This window comes from Pangasianodon hypophthalmus, chromosome 21 (assembly GCF_027358585.1).
Source record: "Pangasianodon hypophthalmus isolate fPanHyp1 chromosome 21, fPanHyp1.pri, whole genome shotgun sequence".
Taxonomy (NCBI): domain Eukaryota; kingdom Metazoa; phylum Chordata; class Actinopteri; order Siluriformes; family Pangasiidae; genus Pangasianodon; species Pangasianodon hypophthalmus.
Genome location: NC_069730.1, coordinates 17,413,731 through 17,435,149, shown reverse-complemented (window position 1 = coordinate 17,435,149; position 21,419 = coordinate 17,413,731). Strand labels below are relative to the sequence as shown.

The 21,419-nt window shown below is 37.4% G+C and overlaps 2 protein-coding genes and 1 long non-coding RNA gene across 3 annotated transcripts in view; 1 reads left to right on the top strand and 2 right to left on the bottom strand.

Moving 5' to 3' along the window:
* The window catches only part of cul1a (cullin 1a), a 16,104-nt gene extending 15,532 nt beyond the window's left edge, over window positions 1-572 (bottom strand). Inside the window, exon 1 of the mRNA XM_026946203.3 lies at window positions 367-572. The gene's annotated coding sequence lies outside the window, so the exon portion shown is untranslated. The remainder of the gene's footprint in view (window positions 1-366) is intronic.
* The window catches only part of LOC128317132 (uncharacterized), a 22,456-nt gene extending 1,037 nt beyond the window's left edge, over window positions 1-21,419 (top strand). The window contains exons 2-4 of the long non-coding RNA XR_008300646.1: window positions 4,417-4,631; window positions 17,480-17,601; window positions 18,030-21,419. This is a non-coding gene — a long non-coding RNA (uncharacterized LOC128317132). The remainder of the gene's footprint in view (window positions 1-4,416; window positions 4,632-17,479; window positions 17,602-18,029) is intronic.
* Window positions 1,356-21,419, bottom strand: part of cntnap2b (contactin associated protein 2b) — a 55,575-nt gene continuing 35,511 nt past the window's right edge. Inside the window, exons 11-25 of the mRNA XM_026946359.3 lie at window positions 18,036-18,142; window positions 17,466-17,585; window positions 17,196-17,314; window positions 17,015-17,099; window positions 15,458-15,614; window positions 14,359-14,486; window positions 14,025-14,195; window positions 13,218-13,436; window positions 12,755-12,991; window positions 11,443-11,667; window positions 10,946-11,079; window positions 10,080-10,173; window positions 7,505-7,735; window positions 5,756-5,830; window positions 1,356-4,620 (exon numbers count right to left, since the gene is read on the bottom strand). Coding sequence (XP_026802160.2) covers window positions 4,421-4,620; window positions 5,756-5,830; window positions 7,505-7,735; window positions 10,080-10,173; window positions 10,946-11,079; window positions 11,443-11,667; window positions 12,755-12,991; window positions 13,218-13,436; window positions 14,025-14,195; window positions 14,359-14,486; window positions 15,458-15,614; window positions 17,015-17,099; window positions 17,196-17,314; window positions 17,466-17,585; window positions 18,036-18,142 — 2,302 coding nt within the window. The 3' untranslated portion in view covers window positions 1,356-4,420. The remainder of the gene's footprint in view (window positions 4,621-5,755; window positions 5,831-7,504; window positions 7,736-10,079; window positions 10,174-10,945; window positions 11,080-11,442; window positions 11,668-12,754; window positions 12,992-13,217; window positions 13,437-14,024; window positions 14,196-14,358; window positions 14,487-15,457; window positions 15,615-17,014; window positions 17,100-17,195; window positions 17,315-17,465; window positions 17,586-18,035; window positions 18,143-21,419) is intronic.

Below are 21,419 nucleotides of genomic sequence, written 5' to 3'. Positions count from 1 at the left end.
AAACCATTAATTATTAACTCATTATAATTACTGCATAAAAAAACACACAACGCAGCATTACGAAACCATTCTGATATGCTAGGTTTCAGAGCTAGCCGCTAAAGCTAGAGAGTTAGCAAGCTAGTGTTACCGAAAGGCCCGAGTTGGTAGCGAGCTCGAAATTTTTCCGCTTAGATACAAAGAAATCCTTCTATATAATAAATTATAGTAAGTCGTAGTTTAGCGACTAGTTATAAAGCTAGCTAGCTAGCTAGGTTAAACGGGTTAAGCCAAACTAGCAGTCACAGGTCGCAGGCTTTTTTTTTTTTTTTTTTTTTTTTTTTTTTTTAGTTAAACAAACCTAGCCGGCTAAATGCGCGCTCTTACCATTGTCCAGCACCGCGCGTTTCTCTATCTTCAGATCACGAACACATGAAAGGAGGACAAAACTACAATTTATTCCCACTTTTCGAATAATTTTCCAATTTGTAAATCCAAAAAAAATCACCCGTCCAACCCAGACTCCCGTGTAACGCAGTCCAATTTTCGCTAACAAAGCTACAACTGCGGTTACATCGAGAAGCAAAATGGCGTCGGATCCCAAATCCATCCAGACACCATTCACAAGTGCACTACATAGGGATAAAATAATACCTTCTGCACTCGAAGGAAGTACACTATGTATCCGAAAGGGACCTATTTAGGACTCAGCCAATGATGTTGCCTTCCAAGTGTGCTCACAGAAATGTGTCCGTCAAAAACGCGGAATTGAGAGGATGACGTTCCGCTTCCCTGCAAAACGATTGCGTATATGAAGGGAAGCTTACTTGCCTGTTAAATCAGGGGTTAAATTTTAATTAAAATGAATTTAATTTTGATAGTATAATCCAGTTTTTCAAAGCACTGTGTTTAAATGTAGATTCAAAACATTTTGTATCTTATTTTATAGTTTTGGTTTGCAGTTAGGTTCAGGTTAGTATGATTTCTTGTTTGTTTTAATTTTTAAATTAGAAAATTAACACCTTTCAACAGATATATTAAGAAGTTTTTAAGCTATAGCTGACTAGAATATCATATCACAACTATCACAACTGTGGCAGCTTATACTAGTCAATCAGTAGTGATTGTCCCCATCATTAAATCATTAAAACAAATAAATAACATATAAATGCTTTAAATCACACTTTGAATCTGGATGTCATTCATTTTCAATAATATATTATAGAATATTCTCCTGATTTACCACAATAAATAAACATAAACATTATGGATATTCTATGTACATGTTTATTTTCTTCATTTTTTATTTCTTCCTCAAAATTGAGGTGTCTGACAGAAGAACAGAACACCTAGATCTTTAAGGACATGCAACAATGTACAAATCAATTTTTTTTAATCTTCATACATATATACAAATATACATCCATATTTGTATATTGTGTATGTAAAAGCAGCAAGACATGACCGCTAGAAATGACTGGAAATAAACTGCATGTAATCCGTATAGCTTAGGGATATCAAATTTAATTTAGCTTTATGCTGAAGGTCAGCAAGGCCACATCAGATTTGAATCTACTGGATTATCAAATGAGAAACAATGCGATATTTGATTGATTTTGCAATGCTTTCATTACTGGACACTCTGCATTCATACAACAGTTAAATAGAATAACATATAAAAGTATGTAAAAAAAAAAATAATATTATTAATTATTAATAATATATAATATTAACATCTTTACATTTATTGTAATGTTGCGTCCGGGAAAAACTTAAAGAAGCAATCCATGAAATTTTTGCAATACAAGTCTATTGAAAAAGAATTTACTTAACAGCAGATGCTGAACATTACATGATTATAAGAAAGATGAAAATAACCTGCGCATCTACAGTCTGTTCTTTATGGTGTTTATCTGCTTCATTTTATAAGGACACAATGCATAAAAACATTAAAGCAACAAAATCTTTTAAAGTGAAATCACTCGATTTAATAATGATCATGCTTGCAAACAAACAAACAAACAAAATCGTCATGATAAACTTTAGCCAAATGGAAACCTACATTCTCTATTCTAGAGCTGTGTGCAAAAGTTTACACACCCTTAGGACAAAATGAAGAAAAGTTACCGGGAGCAGTTTTTAGCAACAAGAGGTTCCTTACAGATAAGGATATTAGGATATTAATACTGAAGAAAAGCAGGATATCAGCTCAAATTTGTGCATCTCTTGTGATTACTGAACATGCTGGCCCCTGTCCACCGCCGAAAGCACCTTTAATGGGCACGTGAGCATCAGAACTGGACCATGGAGCAACGCAAGAAGGTGGCCTGGTCTGATGAGTCACATTTTCTTTTACATCACGTGGATGACTCGGTGTGTGTGCGTTGCTTATATGTGGAAGAGAAGGCACCAGGATGTATTATAGGAAGGAGGCAAGCCGGCAGACACAGAGTGATACTCTGGGCAACGTTCTGCTGGGAAACCTTGGGTCCTGGCATTCATGTGGATGTTACTTTGACACGTACCACCTACCTAAACATTGTTGCCGACCAAGTACAACCCTTCATGGCAACGGTATTCCCTAATGGCAGTGGTCTCTTTCAGCAGGATAATGCGCCCTGCCACACTGCAAAAATTGTTCAGGAATGGTTTGAGGCACAATGTTAGGCAGGTGGTTTTAATGTTATGGCTGATCGGTGTATATTTGGGCATCATTTGCAAAATAGAGGTACATTTTATTTTTTTTCCCTCATTCAACAACCACGGGGGCACAAACATTTGCACTTGCCTGTAGATATGTTGGAAAAATGCTGGTTCTCTTCCAGCCATCACTAGACTACTCTGTAACTTATCAGTAAATTGAAATTCTGACATAACACCATCATAAACTAATTCTTCCCTTTAAGCCAGCAGGATTTATGAAGGTGTGTCTTCAATATTTGATAATCGTATAATTCACCTGCGACTACTTTTCTGATCTGAGCTCGTCTGAATGTCGTGAGGAATTATTTAGCTGCACGTTCTCACTCAACATCAAATCAAATCAGGAATTTGCTGAAGTGCGTCAGAGAACATGCTCATGGTTGTACTGCAGTTCTGTATGCTGTGAAAGCCTGGGAAAGCTCGTGTCTTACTGTAGGACAATGCATTTGAATCAATGATACAAACAAACAAACAAACAAACAAACAATGCTGTACTCAAGTTCTGTATCCTGGGCAAGCCGGTGCAAGGTCATCTTGGCACTGTATCTTACTTTAGAACAACACGAACAAAGAACTAACAAACAATCAAACAGACAAAACAAACAAACAAACAAATAAATAAATTTTAGGCACTGTATCTAACTTTAGAACCACACATATAATTAAAAAAAAAAGTTATTTATCCATTTCTGCATCCTGTGAAAAGTCATTTTGGCACTGTGTCTTACTTTTCACAACAAAAATTAAAAAGAGTAAATAAATAAATAAATACATTTTAAAAAGTAAATATAAATAAATAAATAAATAAATATTAAAAAGTAAAAATAAAGAAAGAAAGAAAGACAGAATGAAAGATAGAAGGACAGACAGAAAGAGCTAAAGAAAGACAGAAAAAAGTCTCCACTTCTGTGTCCTTTGAAAGGTTGTCATTTTGGTGCTGTATATTTTGAACCACACAAAAAACAAACGAGCAAACAAAATCAAACAAAATCAAACAAAAAAACACTTCTGAATCTGTGAAATGACACAGAGTTAAATCCCTCAGGACCGTCAGCAGAACTGAACCAAATCCTTTCCTGTTATATTAATTGCAGGGAATCATCTTGCTTCAGAGAGAATCATTTCTAACGTTCTGTATTAAAGCCCACAGCATTAATGAAGCTGGATGTGGGCCGTTTTTCCATACGAGGGGATGGAATAAATCACATTCACACACACACACATTCACACACACACACACTCAGCAGGGATGAACAACAGAACACAAAGAACTCTAAGAACATAAAGTACACAGAAGCCCCTGGAACAGTGAGGAACGTCATTCATGTCCCATGTTACTGTGCTGTATCACTGAAAACATACTGACATACAATCACACGTCATCATCTGTAACACAGATATCCGTTGTGCTCTTGGGGTTTGTGAAGAAGGCAGTCAGAAGAAGTCCGTCCATCATTCTGATGGATGCTTCCGGTTGCTTCCATTTGTCGGTCCATGGAAAGCAGAGAGATGTTTTTCTCAATGTGAACAGGATGAAGTGAATTTTATATACAGCGTAGTTCCAGGACAGTGTCCTGTCCGTCAGTAAACACACTTCACTTCCTCCTGGAGTCCGTATAATGCCACACACACACACACACACACACACACGCACACACACACACACACTGAGAGTTAATGTTGGTCTCATGATGTGTCTCTGTGTATGTAACTCCCCCTTTCCTCATGCACCAGGGGCTTAAATAAACCACTCCTTCTTGCTCTCGTCGATGGTCTCTGTGAAGGCGGGGTCGTTCACGATGATGGCGGCGTCAGCACAGTCCGCTGACTCCGCCCCCTTTGCTTCGTTGGTGTGGTACGAGCCCTTGTGGCGGAACATGTGGCGCACCAGGAACACCAGCGTGCAGAGGATGGAGAAGATCACGACTGCAATGATGCCTGAACAACAGGTGGGGGAGAGTTCAATGTAGATTCATAATAATAATAATAACAATAATAATAACAATAATAATAATAATGTCATTACGTTTCATTGTGATTATTCTTATCTGTGATAAATCATGATAACAAAATAATAATATTATATAATATTAGTGTATTATGTTATTGATATTACTGAATATAGCAACAACAACAACAATAATAATAATAATAATAATAAATCTTATTATATCTTAAAAATAATCGTATTATATCTCTTTAACTTTATTTATCTATTAGTATTAATAATCATAATAATATTTTGATACATTTAGTAAACTAAATTATTACATCTTTTTAACTACTATTGCTAGTTTTAATAATAATATTAATAATAATAATAATAAAAACTCATTTATTTTCTCTCAATAAATAATAAATCTCTTAATTATTATTCACAATCATAATAATATTTCAATATATTTAGTAAAGTATTACATCTTTTCAAGTATCTATTAATAATAACATAATGATGAATGAAAAATATTGTGATACATTTATTACATCATCTGTAGTAAATTACAGTAAAAACAAAGAGGTATATTATAATTATATCAGTGATAAAAATAGAAATAAATACCTTTAAACCTCATTAACATTATTTTAATTATTATTGGTATTAATAATCATATTATTATTTGGTTATGCTTAGTAAAATAACTTATTAGCTCTTATTACCTAACTACAAAACTAGTAATAAAAAAGTATTAATTTTGTTGATAATTAGTTAAGAAGCGCATTTATTTATTTATTTATTTACTTACTAAATATAACAACAGTTACCATCATTGTAAACATTATATGTTTTGTTTTATGATTATTAGCTCAATAACTTTTAGCTGACTGACTGCTCTGTTGTCCACATGGGGGAGCTTTTAACATTTACGTAGCCTTGTGTTTGTGTGTATCACCACAAGACGACACACACACACACACACACACACACACACACACACACTCACTAATATACACTTATGTATTGGAACACGGGGCATTCTCTAAATCATACTATATTTGCGAGGTGAGAATTTCTATAATAACTGAAACATATTTCATTGAGTGTGATGTAAACCGACTGTTCTTGAAGCCTCACCTCCGATTATCGCCGAGTCGCGGTTCACTCCATCCCGGTTCACTCCCTCGTCATCGAACGGGAACTGGATTCCGGCTAAACAGAGGACGATAAAAGATTTCTAAAACGGTGGTCTTAATTTAATAAGCAGATATATGTGAGTGTATGTATGTATGTAAGTGTGTGTGTGTGTGTGTTAGCTGACATTACAATCAGTGTGTCTTGTGTGAATCGAGTGTGAGTTGAGAGGTCAAGGTTGGCACAGGAGCAGATCTGAGATAAACCGTCTGCTCCTTTCAGCTGCCGTCTCAGCAGGACACACCCTCTACATGCCCAAAACCCAGGAATACCAAATGCACCCCTACACACACACACACACACACTGGTCGTTATTTATGTGCCAGGGCTGCACTAATCCTCTCTATAGCCCAGGGATCACAGATGGCATCTTCACTATAGCTTTCTTTTAATAAAACACCACCCTTAGAGTATCCTCTTGTACTGTACAACCCATATTCTGAGAGGTGGTGCAAAACCTAACTGTAAACTCAGTGAGATATTACTCTGTGTTACTGCCACATTGCATAAAGCAGTTGCATTTCTTTCCTATGACAATATTAAAAATGTTAATATTATGCTGTCACCTAAATCTATTTTTATTACTATTCGGAGTACACCAAGTTTCCAGAGAAAGAAAAAATGTATACATATGTCCTGTATAAAATATACACTCACCAGCCACTTTATTAGAAACCCAATACCCAATCAGCCAATCATGTGGCAGCAAGGCAATACATAAAATCATGCAGATACAGGTCAAGCGCTTCGGTTAACGTTCACATCAAACATTAGAAACCTTAACTGGCTGGTCTGTGTGTTTCAGAGACTAGAAACCGATCTAGTGGGATTTTCATGCACAACAAATCTCTAGAGTTTACACAAAGTGGTGCAGAAAACAAAAAACATCCAGGGAGGACCAGCATTTTGGGTTTGTTGATGAGAGAAGTCAGAAGCCAGACTGGTTCGAGCTGACAGGAAGGATACAGAAACTCAAATAACCAACTCTTTGACTGTCACACTTGCTTCTTATTTTTGCAGCGAAACCCAGCAGCCTTCATTCTGTTGTTTTTCGGAAAAGTGTCTCTTATGTAATCTGCTGCTTTCTTTACTGACATATCAAAATTTTTTCTGTAATATTTAGTTCTGTTCTGGAAAACTAATGTTCGGAAATCTAAAATGTTTTATATATATATATATATATATATATATATATATATATATATATATATATTTGACCATGAATTTTTCATTGAAAAGTCTCTCTGAAGGTCACATTTAAAGGTCACTTGGCTCCTCACAGCACTCTTCAAGTTACAAAACTGTAGGTCTTCTGATAACTTTTGCTCTGTGTTTTATTATCCTGATAACACCCTGCACAATTAAAGAGCTCCAGAGCTCTGAATAAACAGACTATAAATGATGAGAAGGAAAGGATGTACAGAAGGAAAGAGGAAAGGGCTATAGATCTTCAGCCTCAGGAGAACATGTGGTCATGAATCGTCAACAAGGACTAGATCAATAAAGCAGCTAATGATCACACAGCAACGTGAGCCTGAAGGGAAAACTGAGGGAGCAAATCAGTAAAGACCTAAGGAGCAGTGATAATCCCCTCAACATCAAAGGTGAATCCTAAGAAAAAAAAAACACTTCCTCCCTACAATGATCTCCCCAGTCATAACGGCTATATCATCATCATCCTCACTGTCTCACCTGAGTCGGGCTGCCAGGGGTCGAAGGTCACCGACATGGCGGGGATAGTGAGCGGTAAAGCGCCGCAGTTGGACTCCACTAGCACGCCCTGGATGGAGGCGGTGGATGGAGCGCTCGGTCTCAACGCCGCTTTCAGAGGTGCGATGCGGTTGAACTGCACCCTGGAGAGGCAGCCGACGAAGCCTGGAGTGTTATAACGCTCTATGAGCACGCTGTCCACCTGACCGGTTTCTGAAAAAAACACAAAAACAGAGAAGAAGAAATTGTAAGCCACCATGTTTTTCAGTTGTCGTGATTACAGGATGCTGGACATTAACAGTGCTGAGGAAACCAAAACGCTGCATAAAAGCAAATTTAAAAAATCTCAAAATCTACAAAATGCACATTATGAAATGAACGTTTTATAAATCTCCTTAGTTTGATCCACTCACTTCTATCAAGCAATGCAGTGCACAACACAACCGCATTAGCTTTACCATAAGCGACGCTGACTTTAAGTACTGTTATAATAAAGTAATAAAACACTTAGGAGCATGCTGTTATAGGAAAATAATCACTGACAAGGTGGTGTGATGTGGCGTGATGTCAAGTGGAGTTACTGTTACCACCCTGAAGTGTTTTATTCCTGTTAAATCCCAGAAACTTGCCACTGCTAAAGAATTTCAATTAATTAAACAATGACATGTATTTTTTATCCATTTATAGTTACATTTAATATTATGGAACAAGTTAGTTCCTGTTCTCACCCTTTTTTTTTGTATTCCTTGATGTTAATATGACAAAAATAACACTTCCCTGTGTCAAAAAACTTACATTAGAAGATATAATAAATATGTAACACATTTATAATACATAAGGAATAAAACACTTCAGTTATATAACGTGCTGTTATAGGAAACTAATCAATGACGAGGTGGTGTCATGCAGCTCGATACAAAGCGAAGTAACACCTTGAAGTTGATTATTTTCCAATAACAGCACATCCTGAAAGGTTTTATTCTGCTTACACCACAGCAATTTGCCTTACATTTTTTATTTATTAAAGAATGACACTGTACTTTTTATCCATTTATAGTCACATTTAATGTTTTGGAACATCCACGAAACAAGTTAGTCCATATTATCCTGGTACAAAGACTCCTCTTCCTGTCGAGCATCAGTGTATAAGTTGTTACTATAGAAAGAATTAGAATGAGAGCATTAATATAAACTTTGTTGCTAGAACTACTGTCAAAGCTGCAGTTATACAAAATTAATCAACGCCTTCCGACCAATCAGATTTGAGAATCACCACACCAGCGCTGTGGTGTAATGATAAACAGCACAACAGAGTCAGCGTTACCTGAGTGAAAGAGACGTAGGTTCAATTCTCTGGTTTCTCAGAGACACAGCCGTGTTTTCCTTCCAGAAATGAGCCCCTCAGAGCTCAGCCCCTCTGTCTGTCTTCCTCTATCTGTCTATTTATACGTCTGCTCCTTCCTGTCTGTCACGACTCCTTCATCACTGACCTGGCTGATTTTAGTTTTTACACTACAGAGAGTTTCCTGGCTGACTTTCCTGCCGCCTGAAGCCTGTGTGGTACATCTCTGAGCGCTCCTAGTCTCTGCTCGCCTCTGCTCTCTGCATCATGGCTAAGACGTGGAGAGTGGAGTGAGAACAGGAGCTCTCTCTTTCTACAGCGCTTACAGGACGACAGGGGAGCTGACTCACTTCACGTGGAAAATGTGGAAAGTGGATTTCTGAGCTGTTAATTCATGGATGGGTCATGGTCAGTACAATCATACTGAACGTTAAATGACAAGACAGCTAGGACACCCGCTGTTAATGTCTTGTTGTCTTCGCTGCTATCCACCAAAAACACTTGGGGGAGTGCTAGTATAGGAAAATAATTAACAACCGGGTAGTGGATTTACTGCTATCACCCTGAAGTTGAACATTTTCCTATAACAGAACATCCCAAAGAGTTTTATTCCTCGCATACCACAGCAATTTGTCAACCCTAACAGTTATTTTATTAATTAAAGAATGACAAGCTGTATGTTTTGTCCACTTATAGCTACATTTAATGTTGTGGAACGTCCATAAAACAAGTTATTTCCTTACATCACTTACATTATACCCTCACCAGCCTCACTTTTTCCACTCTCTTGAAGTCAGAAAACATAAACATACAGCTTAACATCTTACTTGTGAAGTGTTGTGTAGTGCTGACACTGGAGACTCCTTCCATAAATGTTAAATAAACATCTCTTTACGGAAAACTTCATCACATCAATCAAATAACACACACGTCCCTGTGGACGCTGTTACTACAGAAATGATAACATATTAATACAGACCGAGCGCATTAATATAAACCTGTGATTTCTAGAAAATTATTCACCTTCTGACCAATCAGAATCGAGAATTCAACAGCGCTGAATTCTATACATACTGTACATTATTATAGACCTGTATAGTATATAATTACATATATTATGTCATGTGGAAGACTCTGGCCTCTGTTTTGACTCTGAGCACTGGAACACTTGGGATCAATTCATTAATTGTACGTTTTCGAAAATGAATCGCTCACCAAAGACTTTTCCGAGAAAAATGGTCTTGATCAGGTTGAACTCGGTGTCAGACGCTTCAGGGAGGGAGAAGCTCATGGTGGGGTAATGATCTATCTGTAATCATGGAAAAACACACAAATATAAACACACACACACACACACACACACACACACAGGCTACTGGATAATATATACATTACAATTTACTGTATCATATTATTGTTTATTTTGTTATCATTTGTTTTCCTTTGCTTTACAGCAGGCATGGCCAAACTACAGCCTGCACTCCATTTTTTTTAAAATGAGTATTTTTATAAAGAAAATTGGCATCTGGCCACTGTAAATGAAGTTAAAAGTCTATTTTATTTTATTTTATTTGGTGTTTTTATTTTATGTTCACATAAAAAATAATGTATGTGAAAACAGATCCCCATCCCCTTCTCCTTACAAAATAATTCTGACTTTCATTTCAAAGGCGTACGATAACGTCATCGCGTTTCGGTTAAACACGGCGGCGTCACTGTAACGAAATACAGGAGCGCGGTAATAAAAGTTTTGGCACCCCTGCTTTAAACAGTGTTTACTTGGAAGCACAAAGTGTTAAGAAAGTTAAGCATCAAGTCTTCAGTCATGGACATTCTAGCTTCAATATTAAAAAGGCAAAGAGAAAACGTCTTTATAAATATAAGGCATGTATTGACACTTTCATATTGAACACCAGTGAAGTTTGTTAAACTCCTCACTGTCAATGTTTATTACATAACTGTAACAGGGCTGTAAATTATATAACACTGTCTTCCAGTACAAACACAATCAGGAGACTGGGAACACTGAATAAACCTCGTCTATCATCTGTATTAGCACTAAGCTGAGATTCGTGCCTCACCTGCAGATGAACGAGTCTGTCATGTCGGCTGATGTTGATGCTGTGCGGCTGACCGTTGGCCATGTTGCGGTGATCCAGGCTGATTATGAAAGGCTCCTTTAGGCCACCCAGGTTGTAGCGGATCTGCAGCGTACCTGAGAGAAAAATCATGACACGTGCTGGATTAGTAAAAAAAAAACAAAACAAATTCACACTCAGTGTGAGTAATACAAAATATCATAAGGGACAAAAATTTACAAGAAATTTATAGTACAGAATGTTGGATTTTTCCCGGAAAATAAAAAATTTAAACCACGCAGAAACCAAATAAAACCAGTCAAAATTACATGTCTCCATCCTGATTATCACGTAATTAGTTAGAACCAGCTCAATCTCCATGATGCATCTTCAGGATGGAGTTTTTGGAGACTGAGTCCTTGTGCAGGTCACCATGATCCAATGCAGTAAAGTCTGATCGTCTTTGCTTTCATTTCTGCTCATTATTCTGATCTTCTCACCGTTGTGGCGTAGAACCACTGCCAGATAGTCCTGAGTCCTGGAGCTGATGTAGGCCAGGACGGAGGGGGCGTGAGAGGTGCTGAAGCTGAAGCTGAGCTCCTCCTGCGTCAGGTTTCCCTCCACATTCAGAGCTCCTAATGTGCTCTTCACCACAGGAGACGAGATGCTGCCAGACATGAAGTCATAGCGGACCAGCGTGCCGCTCTCAAAATACCCGCCCACATCTACAGCACACGGGAAGGAAATGAACAAAAAGAAGACAGCGTGAGGAAATCTCCATAAGTTCTTTGGCATCACAGAGCAGAGTAACACCCTAAGAGAAAAGCGCTATCTACCCTCTTCCACATACATGAGCTCACAGACGCCTATGATTGGCTAGCGTCGCTGTGATTGACAGGGGAGAGAGCATTTCATCCCTCCCAGCTCTCGCTCTCCCACGGATGGCTGTGGCATCGTCAGGATTCGATCTTGCAAACACTTCTCTGTTGTATTTCTCCCTAATTTCTGTATTTTTTTTCTCACTAATCACATTTTGACATGACTAAATAAATATATTTTCTTTATTTATATGGTGTATTTCATCTCTAGTACAATTTCATGGTGCTTTATAAAAATATCATAAAATGAAATGAATCAAATGAATAAAAAAAACAACAAAATTTAATTAAAAAAAAAAAGCAAAAATTCACAATATACATAGACAGAATTTTGGAAAAAAAAAAAGCCAAACTTAAAATAAAATTAAAAAATAATTAAGCAAAACTTAAATATTTATCTTTCACACTTACACAGTTTTTTTATTTTTAATTATTTTATATAAAATAAAAAAAACACAGAAATCTTAAAACAGTTAAAATATGCATATGCATATGAGAGATTAGCACTTAGTAAACACTAAGCAAAATATTTTTATGTGCTTAGTGAATAAATGTAATTAATCTCAATAGAAACTGTAATTCTTTTAATATGTATGTAGCTTTTTAAAACTTTGAGCCTAAAATCTCAAAGCACATAGTAAAAATATTGTAACCAAGTGTTATGATGAACCACTTTAAGGAAATATGAAAGTGTTTCCTATCCCTTCACATTTTTAGTTTGTAACAGGGTTACAATATTAAAATATTAGAGAAGTCTCTATTGACCATAAGCAGGTGATTAATGTTGAAAAGTCTAGAGTATATATTTGTAAAATCCTTAAGCATTTGAAAATTATGATTTAATTAAACAAACACAGTGTAAAGCAGTGTATTAAATAGGAAATATATGACACATGTATAGTGTAGTAGATTACACGTGGACTGTATCACATACCGTCAGAGCAGAAGGGTCCGTCGAAGGCCGTGAGGCTGCAGTCACACGTGTAGCCGTTATATTTCTCCACACACTTGCCTCCATTTTGGCAGCGCGCGCCGTAGCTGGGGCAGTGACCCGAACAGCCGGGCTTCACTCCTGGAGTCACCTTGGCTCTCTCCTCCAGATCAAGGGTCACGCCGTTCATCCTGAGCGAGCGGATGCATCCCAGAAATCCCCTCTGCCCTCCTGAGGCGCCTAGAGCGAGAAATCAATACCACTGCTTTGGATTCTGGAGATCAGGAGCCACTCTCGGCTAGTCCATAAATTAGCATAAAAATGAAGTGTGTTTGTGTATCGCTTGTGTGAGTCTATTATCTGGGAGAAAATCTTTATTTAAACAGTGATGGGAGGAAGTTGGAGTAGGAAGCTTCAGCTCTCAAGGTTGAAAAAATGCACTGTGTGAGCAGGTTGGTGTTTTTACCAATGAAGAGCTGACTGAAGAGCTGGAGACGGGTGTGGCCTTGGGGCGGGGCCTGACGCACGTCTCTGTACACTTTGTCCAATCGCAGTACGGCTTCCTTCACGTTGCGTTCGGCCTCCACCCTGTGCCATTGGTTGTTGTTGAGGGGCATCGGTGAGCGTACGCTCAACTCCACCGGCCCGTTGCCCACGTCAAAGGAGAAGGAGACCACGTTAGCAGCTACATGAAAAAAACCCAGATTCAACCTACAGATTTAACCTAAATACAGACGCAAAGATATTTTAAAAATAATTTCTTTGAAAATGCTCCATCTAATTAAAGCCTAATAAAATATGCTGCTGTTTAATAATATTTAATTAAGCTAAACAGATTCTCTAGGTGATATGTGGAAGTATTCTGTAAGCAGAGGTTTGTTTAACATTTATGGAAGGAGTCTTCAGTGTCACAGCTTTGTAACAGTAAATCTTCTGCCATTTTGAGCTTTGTGCTTTCTTAATAACATGACAAGCTGTGTGAGGGAGCGTATATATTTTTACAACAGGACGTTAACAGGAACTAAATTCTTTCGCGGATGTTCTAAAACATTAAGCGTAACTATAAATGGATAAAAAGTACAATGTGCTGTTCTTCAATGAACGCAAATTGTAATTGTTAGAATTTTGCTGGGGTATAAGAGAAATAAAACATGCTGGCATTGGAAAACAAGCAACTTCAGGGTGGTCACATCTTTTACCATCATTTATTAATTTTCTATAATAGCATGCCCCCAAGTGTTTTATTCTTTAAAAAAAAAAAAAAAGTCCTCACTTTTCAGCTCGATGCGAATGAAATCGCTGTTGCCCAGGTTTTCCAGAAAGATGCCGTGCGAGGACGACGTCTTGAAGTAGAAGCTGATATCGGCACTGGACTCGCCTTGAAAAGTGGGGAAATGCAGATACGCTGCTGGGGTGATGAAAGACGCGGCATTCCAGAAGTTTCCTAAGCAATGAGCAGAGGCGTAAATTAGCTACCATTCTTTTTTAATCAAGTCTGAAAGAGCGAGACATAAACCGTAACATCAGCAAGCAAAGATTATGGACGTGTAAGGCACTTGGATGCATCCTGATTTGAATATATTTTTTTCTAAATGCACTTCACGTACGGTCTCCGTGGCAGCGGAGTGGACCCACGGTAAGCTTGGCCTCGGATCCCGAGCGCTGTGTGTCTCCAACAACCACTTGAGTAACAGGGAGATGGTCCTTATACATCAGCACACCTGCGTCCTCACTCCTGAGGCCAAAAATAAAGAATAAAGAAAATAACACACAAATAAATCATACTGACCACCAGAGGGTGATGTGCCATTATGTTATTCCTCACGCCTGGTCTTGTAGGAATTCCAAGGAATTCAATTTATTCTATTCAGTGCCTAATGACATCATACACTAATATATACATACACTAAGCAAATGTGTCCAGCTCACTGAATTTACAGTATAACTGTATTTACTGAGCTACACAGAATTTGTATTAAAATGACTTCTGGTTCAGAGTTATATTTGATATTCAGGGTTGGGCAATGTGACAGAAAATATTATATCACGATACTTGAAGATATTTATGTATATGATACACAATATCGGTCATGATATACAGGCTTGCTTACAAACTGTGCCAGTAAAACAGTAGTCATATGTGTTAAAAACACTGAAAATTTCAAATAATTGATTTTCTCACAAATCAAATTAACACTGAAAATAAAAAAAAAAATAGAAAAGATCTGTATAAAACTTTTCACATTTTAAAGGTTTAAAATTCAGTATATGTTTGCTAACAAACTGTGGCAGTTAAAAAAAACAATAGTGTTGGTTTAAAAAAAAACTCTGAAAAATTAAGTTATACTATATTACTATTAAGGATACCTTTGATTAATGTGTATAAAAGTAAACTATTTAACATTTCAGGAAAAGATCTTTTAAATTTTTACAATTTTTAAAATTCTGTACAAAATGTTAACATTAATCAGATGTGTAAAGCTAAGTTTGTCACTGTTCTTTAAAAATATTTATTACAATATTGGTATTATATCATCATATTGCTCAGCTTCTACTGATATGCATAAGCACTGCTCAGTGTCCATATCACTGTAACACTGTACATTAGTTATCATTATTCCTTATCATTGACCTTTGTTCTATTCCGCATATTAACAGCCTCGGTTGTTAGGTCACGGTGCACAGAGTGAAGTTCTCACGTCTCACCATTGTCTCTGGTCTGCGTCACAGTTGCAGTAGTAGTTTGGGTCGGTGCAGTTGCGCTCGATGCCGCAGGCGCATTTCTGGATTCCCGGCCCTGAGCCGCCCCAGTAGAAGTGTTTCTCGTTCCCGCGGCCGACCCACCACGTGTACGACGGGCCGTCTAACAAAACAACAAAGTGCTCAAACATCACTCATGTACATTATGAACAAATTATACCATTATTATAGCACTGTAGAATTCTCGATTCTGATAGATCAGATTAGAAAGTGTTGATTAATTTTCTATAACAGCAGCTCTGCGAGTAGTGTCAACTATAATTCACATCACAGGTTTATATTAATGTTCTGCTACATTATCGTTTCTATAGTAACAACTTTAGGGCATTATCGTGTTATAACGAGTGTTACAACATTATCATATATAATCATTGATAACGTAAGTTTTCTTTAAGGTAACGTTTATTTAACATTTACAGAAGGAGTCTCCAGTGATAGCTTCACCAGTCACAGGTAAAGCTGTAACTTCATAATGTATTCATTATCATATTTAAATATTTCTAAGTTTTCTGTAAGGAAATGTTTATTTAACGTTTATGGAAGGAGTCTCCAGTGTCAGTGCTTTGTAACATTCACAGGTAAAGGTGTAACTACATAATGTATATATTATCGTATATATTTGTTGCTAAGTTTTATTTAACGATTATGGAAGGAGTCTCCAGTGTCAGCGCTTTGTACCAGTCAGAGGTAAAGCTGTAAATTTAAGGAAGCAATTTAAGGACAGACAGTTTAGAGGTTTCGTGGTAACGTGACAAGCTGTGATTTTTTTGTCTTATTAACTTTAAGAACGAGAAAAGAGAGAGGATGGAATGTAAGTGACAACAGGAACTAACTTGTTTCATGAACGTTCCTCAACATGAAACATAACTATATGCAGATAAAAAGTACAATGCGTTGTTATTTGATTAATTAATAAAAAAAAATATGAGCATTGGGAATATTGCTCTGGTTGCACTGGAGCTCTTCGGGTCTGGGAGTTGACAAGTGAAAGCTCGAGAATGTTGCTGATTAATTCCGGTTTTAGGAGTATCGTTACAACTCCGGAGGGACGGCATGTAACTGCTTCTGGATAAAATTTCATGTCCAGTTTACAGCTGATTGAGTTACAGGACCTGCAGATGTACAAGAAGCCCAACTGCAATAACACACAGAGTACGGCCAAAGTGTGCAGCTAACGTTACAGTTTCAGTGCCCTCATTGTTTCTTCGTGGCAATTTGATTAATGTTTGTGTCACGACATCACCTTCACAAGAACTATAAGTAGGTGAAGGTACCGGTTTTACATACAAATATGAACATTGCATATCTGTCACTCATCATTCATAAAATCACAAAATGTAATAGGTTAGTGCTCAGAGAGTAAAGAATACCCATAATGCACTTTGCCAGTTGTAGGGAATAGGAAGTAGGGCACCATCTCGGACAGTGTGACTTAGAGAGGGTGAAGATCTGCACACACACACACACACACACATACACACACACACACACACACACACATACCTGGGGAGTTGAGGAGGCGTGACATTCGGCACATGTAGGCTACATACTGCTCACAGTGCTCTGCGCTGCTGGTGATGGCGTTTATCTAAAAAAGAACACATTATAGCCTTAGCTATATATTTTTAAAAAAAATTGGCTCCTGTAATATCAGGAGTGTTCCTGAATGAAGAAAGAAAAGCACCTGCTCTGTAGACACATTGTAACTGAGTTTCAGTACAGTTCCCTGTTCGGGAGCAGACGCTGAGTTCACTGCACTCTGAGCTGGCAGATCATTCATCAGCATCATCCACACTTTGTCACCTGAAATGTGAACACACACCCACACCCACACCCACACACACATACACAATAAATACTGTATTGTATTAAATTCTATCATGTGACCTGGGTGTATGTGAAAGAACAATGCTAAACAGTGATCAGATCATGAGAAAAGAAAATGTTTCTTCACCTGTCATGTTGCAGATGACTTTAAAGGGTTCGAGGGGTCCGCTCCCATCCGGATCGATCCAGTACGAGTCTGAGCGTCGACCCAGGTGCTTGTACTCCTCACATGACTGCTCGTAGACCGCTGCACAAAAGCAGAGGTAAGCACAATAGCGTGCACACACACACACACACACACACACATATCTCACACCTGTAATAACTGCTACATCAGTCTATTTCTGTACTACATTAATCAGCTACATTTAAAAGGAACGGAAAGAGAGGACAAAACACACTGGAGGAGTTCAGGTATACTGCACATTTGCAATACTGTTACTCAGAAAGTGTTAGCAAATACATCCTAACACAATACATGCTAATCCTGACACAACAGAACAGATCAGGACAATTACAGGAAGTGTGCATGAGTAAAAGATAAGATGCGCATTTTCACTGTCTTCTCATAGTCACTGCTTGCATGAAAAAATACATATTAAAATAGAAATAGTTATAATGTACAACACTGTCATTTACTACAATGGCCTGCATGATCGTATATAGTAATTAGTCATGATGTATTTGACAGGCGTACATGTGTGGCACGTCGCTCCGGTGTATCCAGTTCCATCGCACGAGCATTTAAACACGTCTCCAGTCTGAGAACACCGGCCTCCGTGCTCACAGGGGTTCGGGACACATCTGCAAGGAGAACAAAGTCGGCTTCTCATTCTACACACATGCTTACAAGCATACGTATCTATGAATTAGCACAGAAGTGCAATATTATTAAGTGCAATATACTAATTATACTTTTATTAAGATTATATTATGGCAGTACTGTAATATATATACAGTATGTTTGGTTATTTCCTTTCATGTCAGTAATACAAGCATAAAAAAACAGTTTTGGGGTAGGAATTGGTCTTATATAGGGAATGATCTTGTTATATAGTTATATATTGTTGCATTGTTGCATGAAAATAATCAACAACAAGGTGGCATGATGTGGCCTGACGCAATGTTAATACCCCGAAGTGGATTATTTTCCTATAACAGCACATCCTGAAGTGTTTTATTCCTTTTATAACACAGCAATTTGCCAGTTTCTAATTTGTTAATAAACATCGCATTATATTTTTTATCCGGTTATGATTACATTTAATGTCGTGGAATATCCATGAGACAAGCTAGTTCCCGTTATCACTTTATATAGCAGCTATAATCCGTCGTTCCCTCACCATCCTCTCTTTTGAAGTTATTAACACAAAAAAAACGCAGCTTTTCACATGACTAAGAAACTGGAAAGCACAAAGTCCTCCATGAGGAAGACTTTCCCACGGGGGAAAACTTCCTGACTGTTACAAAGTGCTGACACTAGAGACTCCTTCTACAAACGTTAATAAAAAATGACTCCTGACAGAAAGTTTCACGATATCAATGATTGCCTTTGTTAAATAAAAGCAAGCTTATATGCGCTGCTAATTGCTTTATAGATCTTAAAAATGTTTATAATGTTAAATATCACTTTAAACGATACGTTTCATTATTTTTACGCTGTTAGCATGGCGGCATCTCATCGAGTGGTATATATGTTTGGGTTATTGTGGTAAAATGATGTTTTTTCCCTGCCTGCTAACGTTTTCTTGTTAGCAAATTTGGCAAATCTGCAAACTGTACTTTTCATGGAGACATTGACTCAAATGACTAAACGTTACTCCATCATTTAAGATGTCAATCTGTCCAATTACTGTCATTTACACAAAATTACAAAATTACACAAATATATACATCGTTTATATCGTTCCACTCTTATATGCTAGATCATTCGAGCTAGATATTCAGAGCAGAGCTTCATTTCCCACATGAAACTAATAAGATATAAGTAATAACTGTTCTACATCAAAGAATCCAATTTTTTCGGTGTATAATTTCTGACAAGCTGTCACGGGCACTTAAACGCTGCCGTGTTCAAACAGCCCGTAGCTCTGTAGCTGTCGTGATGATGAATGAGTATGCAGGTGTATACACGGGATCAGTATGGCCCATATTCTGCCCCATATGCCGGGCCCAGTTCCCTGCTGAGATGCACTCTGGGAATTATAACTCCAAACTCCTGCACAGTAAAGGCAGTTTCAGATCAACAGGCTGTTCTTGTCTGATCCCGAGCATCCCGAGGCAGTCGGGCTGAACAAACAGGGACGTGTTAGTAAAAGGAAGAGGGCTTTGAAGACGAGCTCCCGCTGAGCCGGATCAGCGAGATGAGAAGGACAGGCGGTTTGGCTTTGCTGCTATGAACGCTCTTAAATAAAAAATCAGAAGGCCGCAAACTTCCACTAGTTATGTAAATCACTGTTCTGGGATTTACATAGAAATCAGCGCTAATGGAATTCAACAGAAATATATAAAAGACAATAGATAATAAGAAAAAAGGTAGTACAATGCTTCACGTCCATCTTATTCTGAGGTAACATGCAAGGACTTAGCGTAAGAGTAAAACTATGTACGGCTTAAAACTAGCATTACGCAACAGTTAGATCCACTAACTGACTGGACTTTTTTTTTTTTTTCAGAATTCCTGTATCGTTTTTGTATCGTTGTTGCGTTTATATGTTTTAATGATTACTCGCTACAGTACTCAAAAAACATTACACAACTGTTACACAATCTCCAATAATTAATAAGATTATAAGACAGTGGTTTCAAACCTAGGGGTCGTGACCCCATGTGAGGTGTCGATTTACAAATGGGGCTTTGAGACTCACAAAGTCCGTTTTTGTTTTATTAATTTATTTTATAAAGCAATATTCTCTCTAATTATGGATTTTGAAATGCACACGTTTAAATACCTGTATAGAGTAAGTGCTATTTTATTCTTTTTTGGCTTTCCTGACACACTGCACTAGCATAAGAGTTCAGCAATAAAAACAGTGGAACAGGAGACATTTAAGCACAAAAATATGCCAAAGCACACGATATGCTGAATATGAATTTACAAGCATGATGGTAAATAATGTGGAGAAACCAAAATACCTCATTCCTCAAATGTTACAGTAGTCCTAAATTAGAAATATGGAATAGAAATACATATGGAATATGTAGAGTGGAATATGTAGAGTGGTCAAGCCTTGCGGGCGCAGAAAATTCATGACGTCCATTGGGGGTCGTTTGGCTAAAAAGTTTGGGAACCCCTGTTATCAGATAGGATTAACACCTTCTTAATCTTAATAGCAAAAACAGAGAGTATATATATATATATACATTTTATACCCCAGTGCTGTTGAATTCTCGATTCTGATTGGTCAGAAGGTGCTGATTATTTTTCTAGAACAGCAGCTCTGACAATAGTGCCAGCTGCAAAGACAAAGCTCTCGTTCCACACAGGGACTTGTACGATGGACGCTCAAGAAATTTTAGCCTAATTAACATATTTTTAAAAATGACTGAGAGCTGTTACAATGTAAGTAATAACAGAAACTAATTTTCTTCATGGACATTCCACAACATTCTATGAAATGTAGCTATAAAGGGATAAAAATTGCAATGTCATTGTTAAATGAATAAAAAAAAGTAATTCTTCATAAATTGCTGTAGTATAAACTGAATAAAACACAGTTTGGTTAAGGAAAGTAACAACTCCAAGGTGGCACAGAGCATCATATCATATCGTTGTTGATTATTTTCCTTTAAAGGCGTGTCAATTCATGTTTTATACATAAACAGCACTCATACTCATATCCAGTTATTTCCTGAATCACCAAACAAATAATCATGATAATTTTGGCATTAAGGTGTTTTTGCATATTTATGTCTTTGAATACTATCTCAAGCTAAATGCTCCTTTTGCATTACAAGAAATACAAAATAAAACCGTGAATGTTTCCACACTCTTACACAACTTAATCATATTACATTGTTTCCCATCAACCTGGTTTGAGATAATAAGCCTTAGGGTTTGGGAACGTAAAAAAAAGATGTA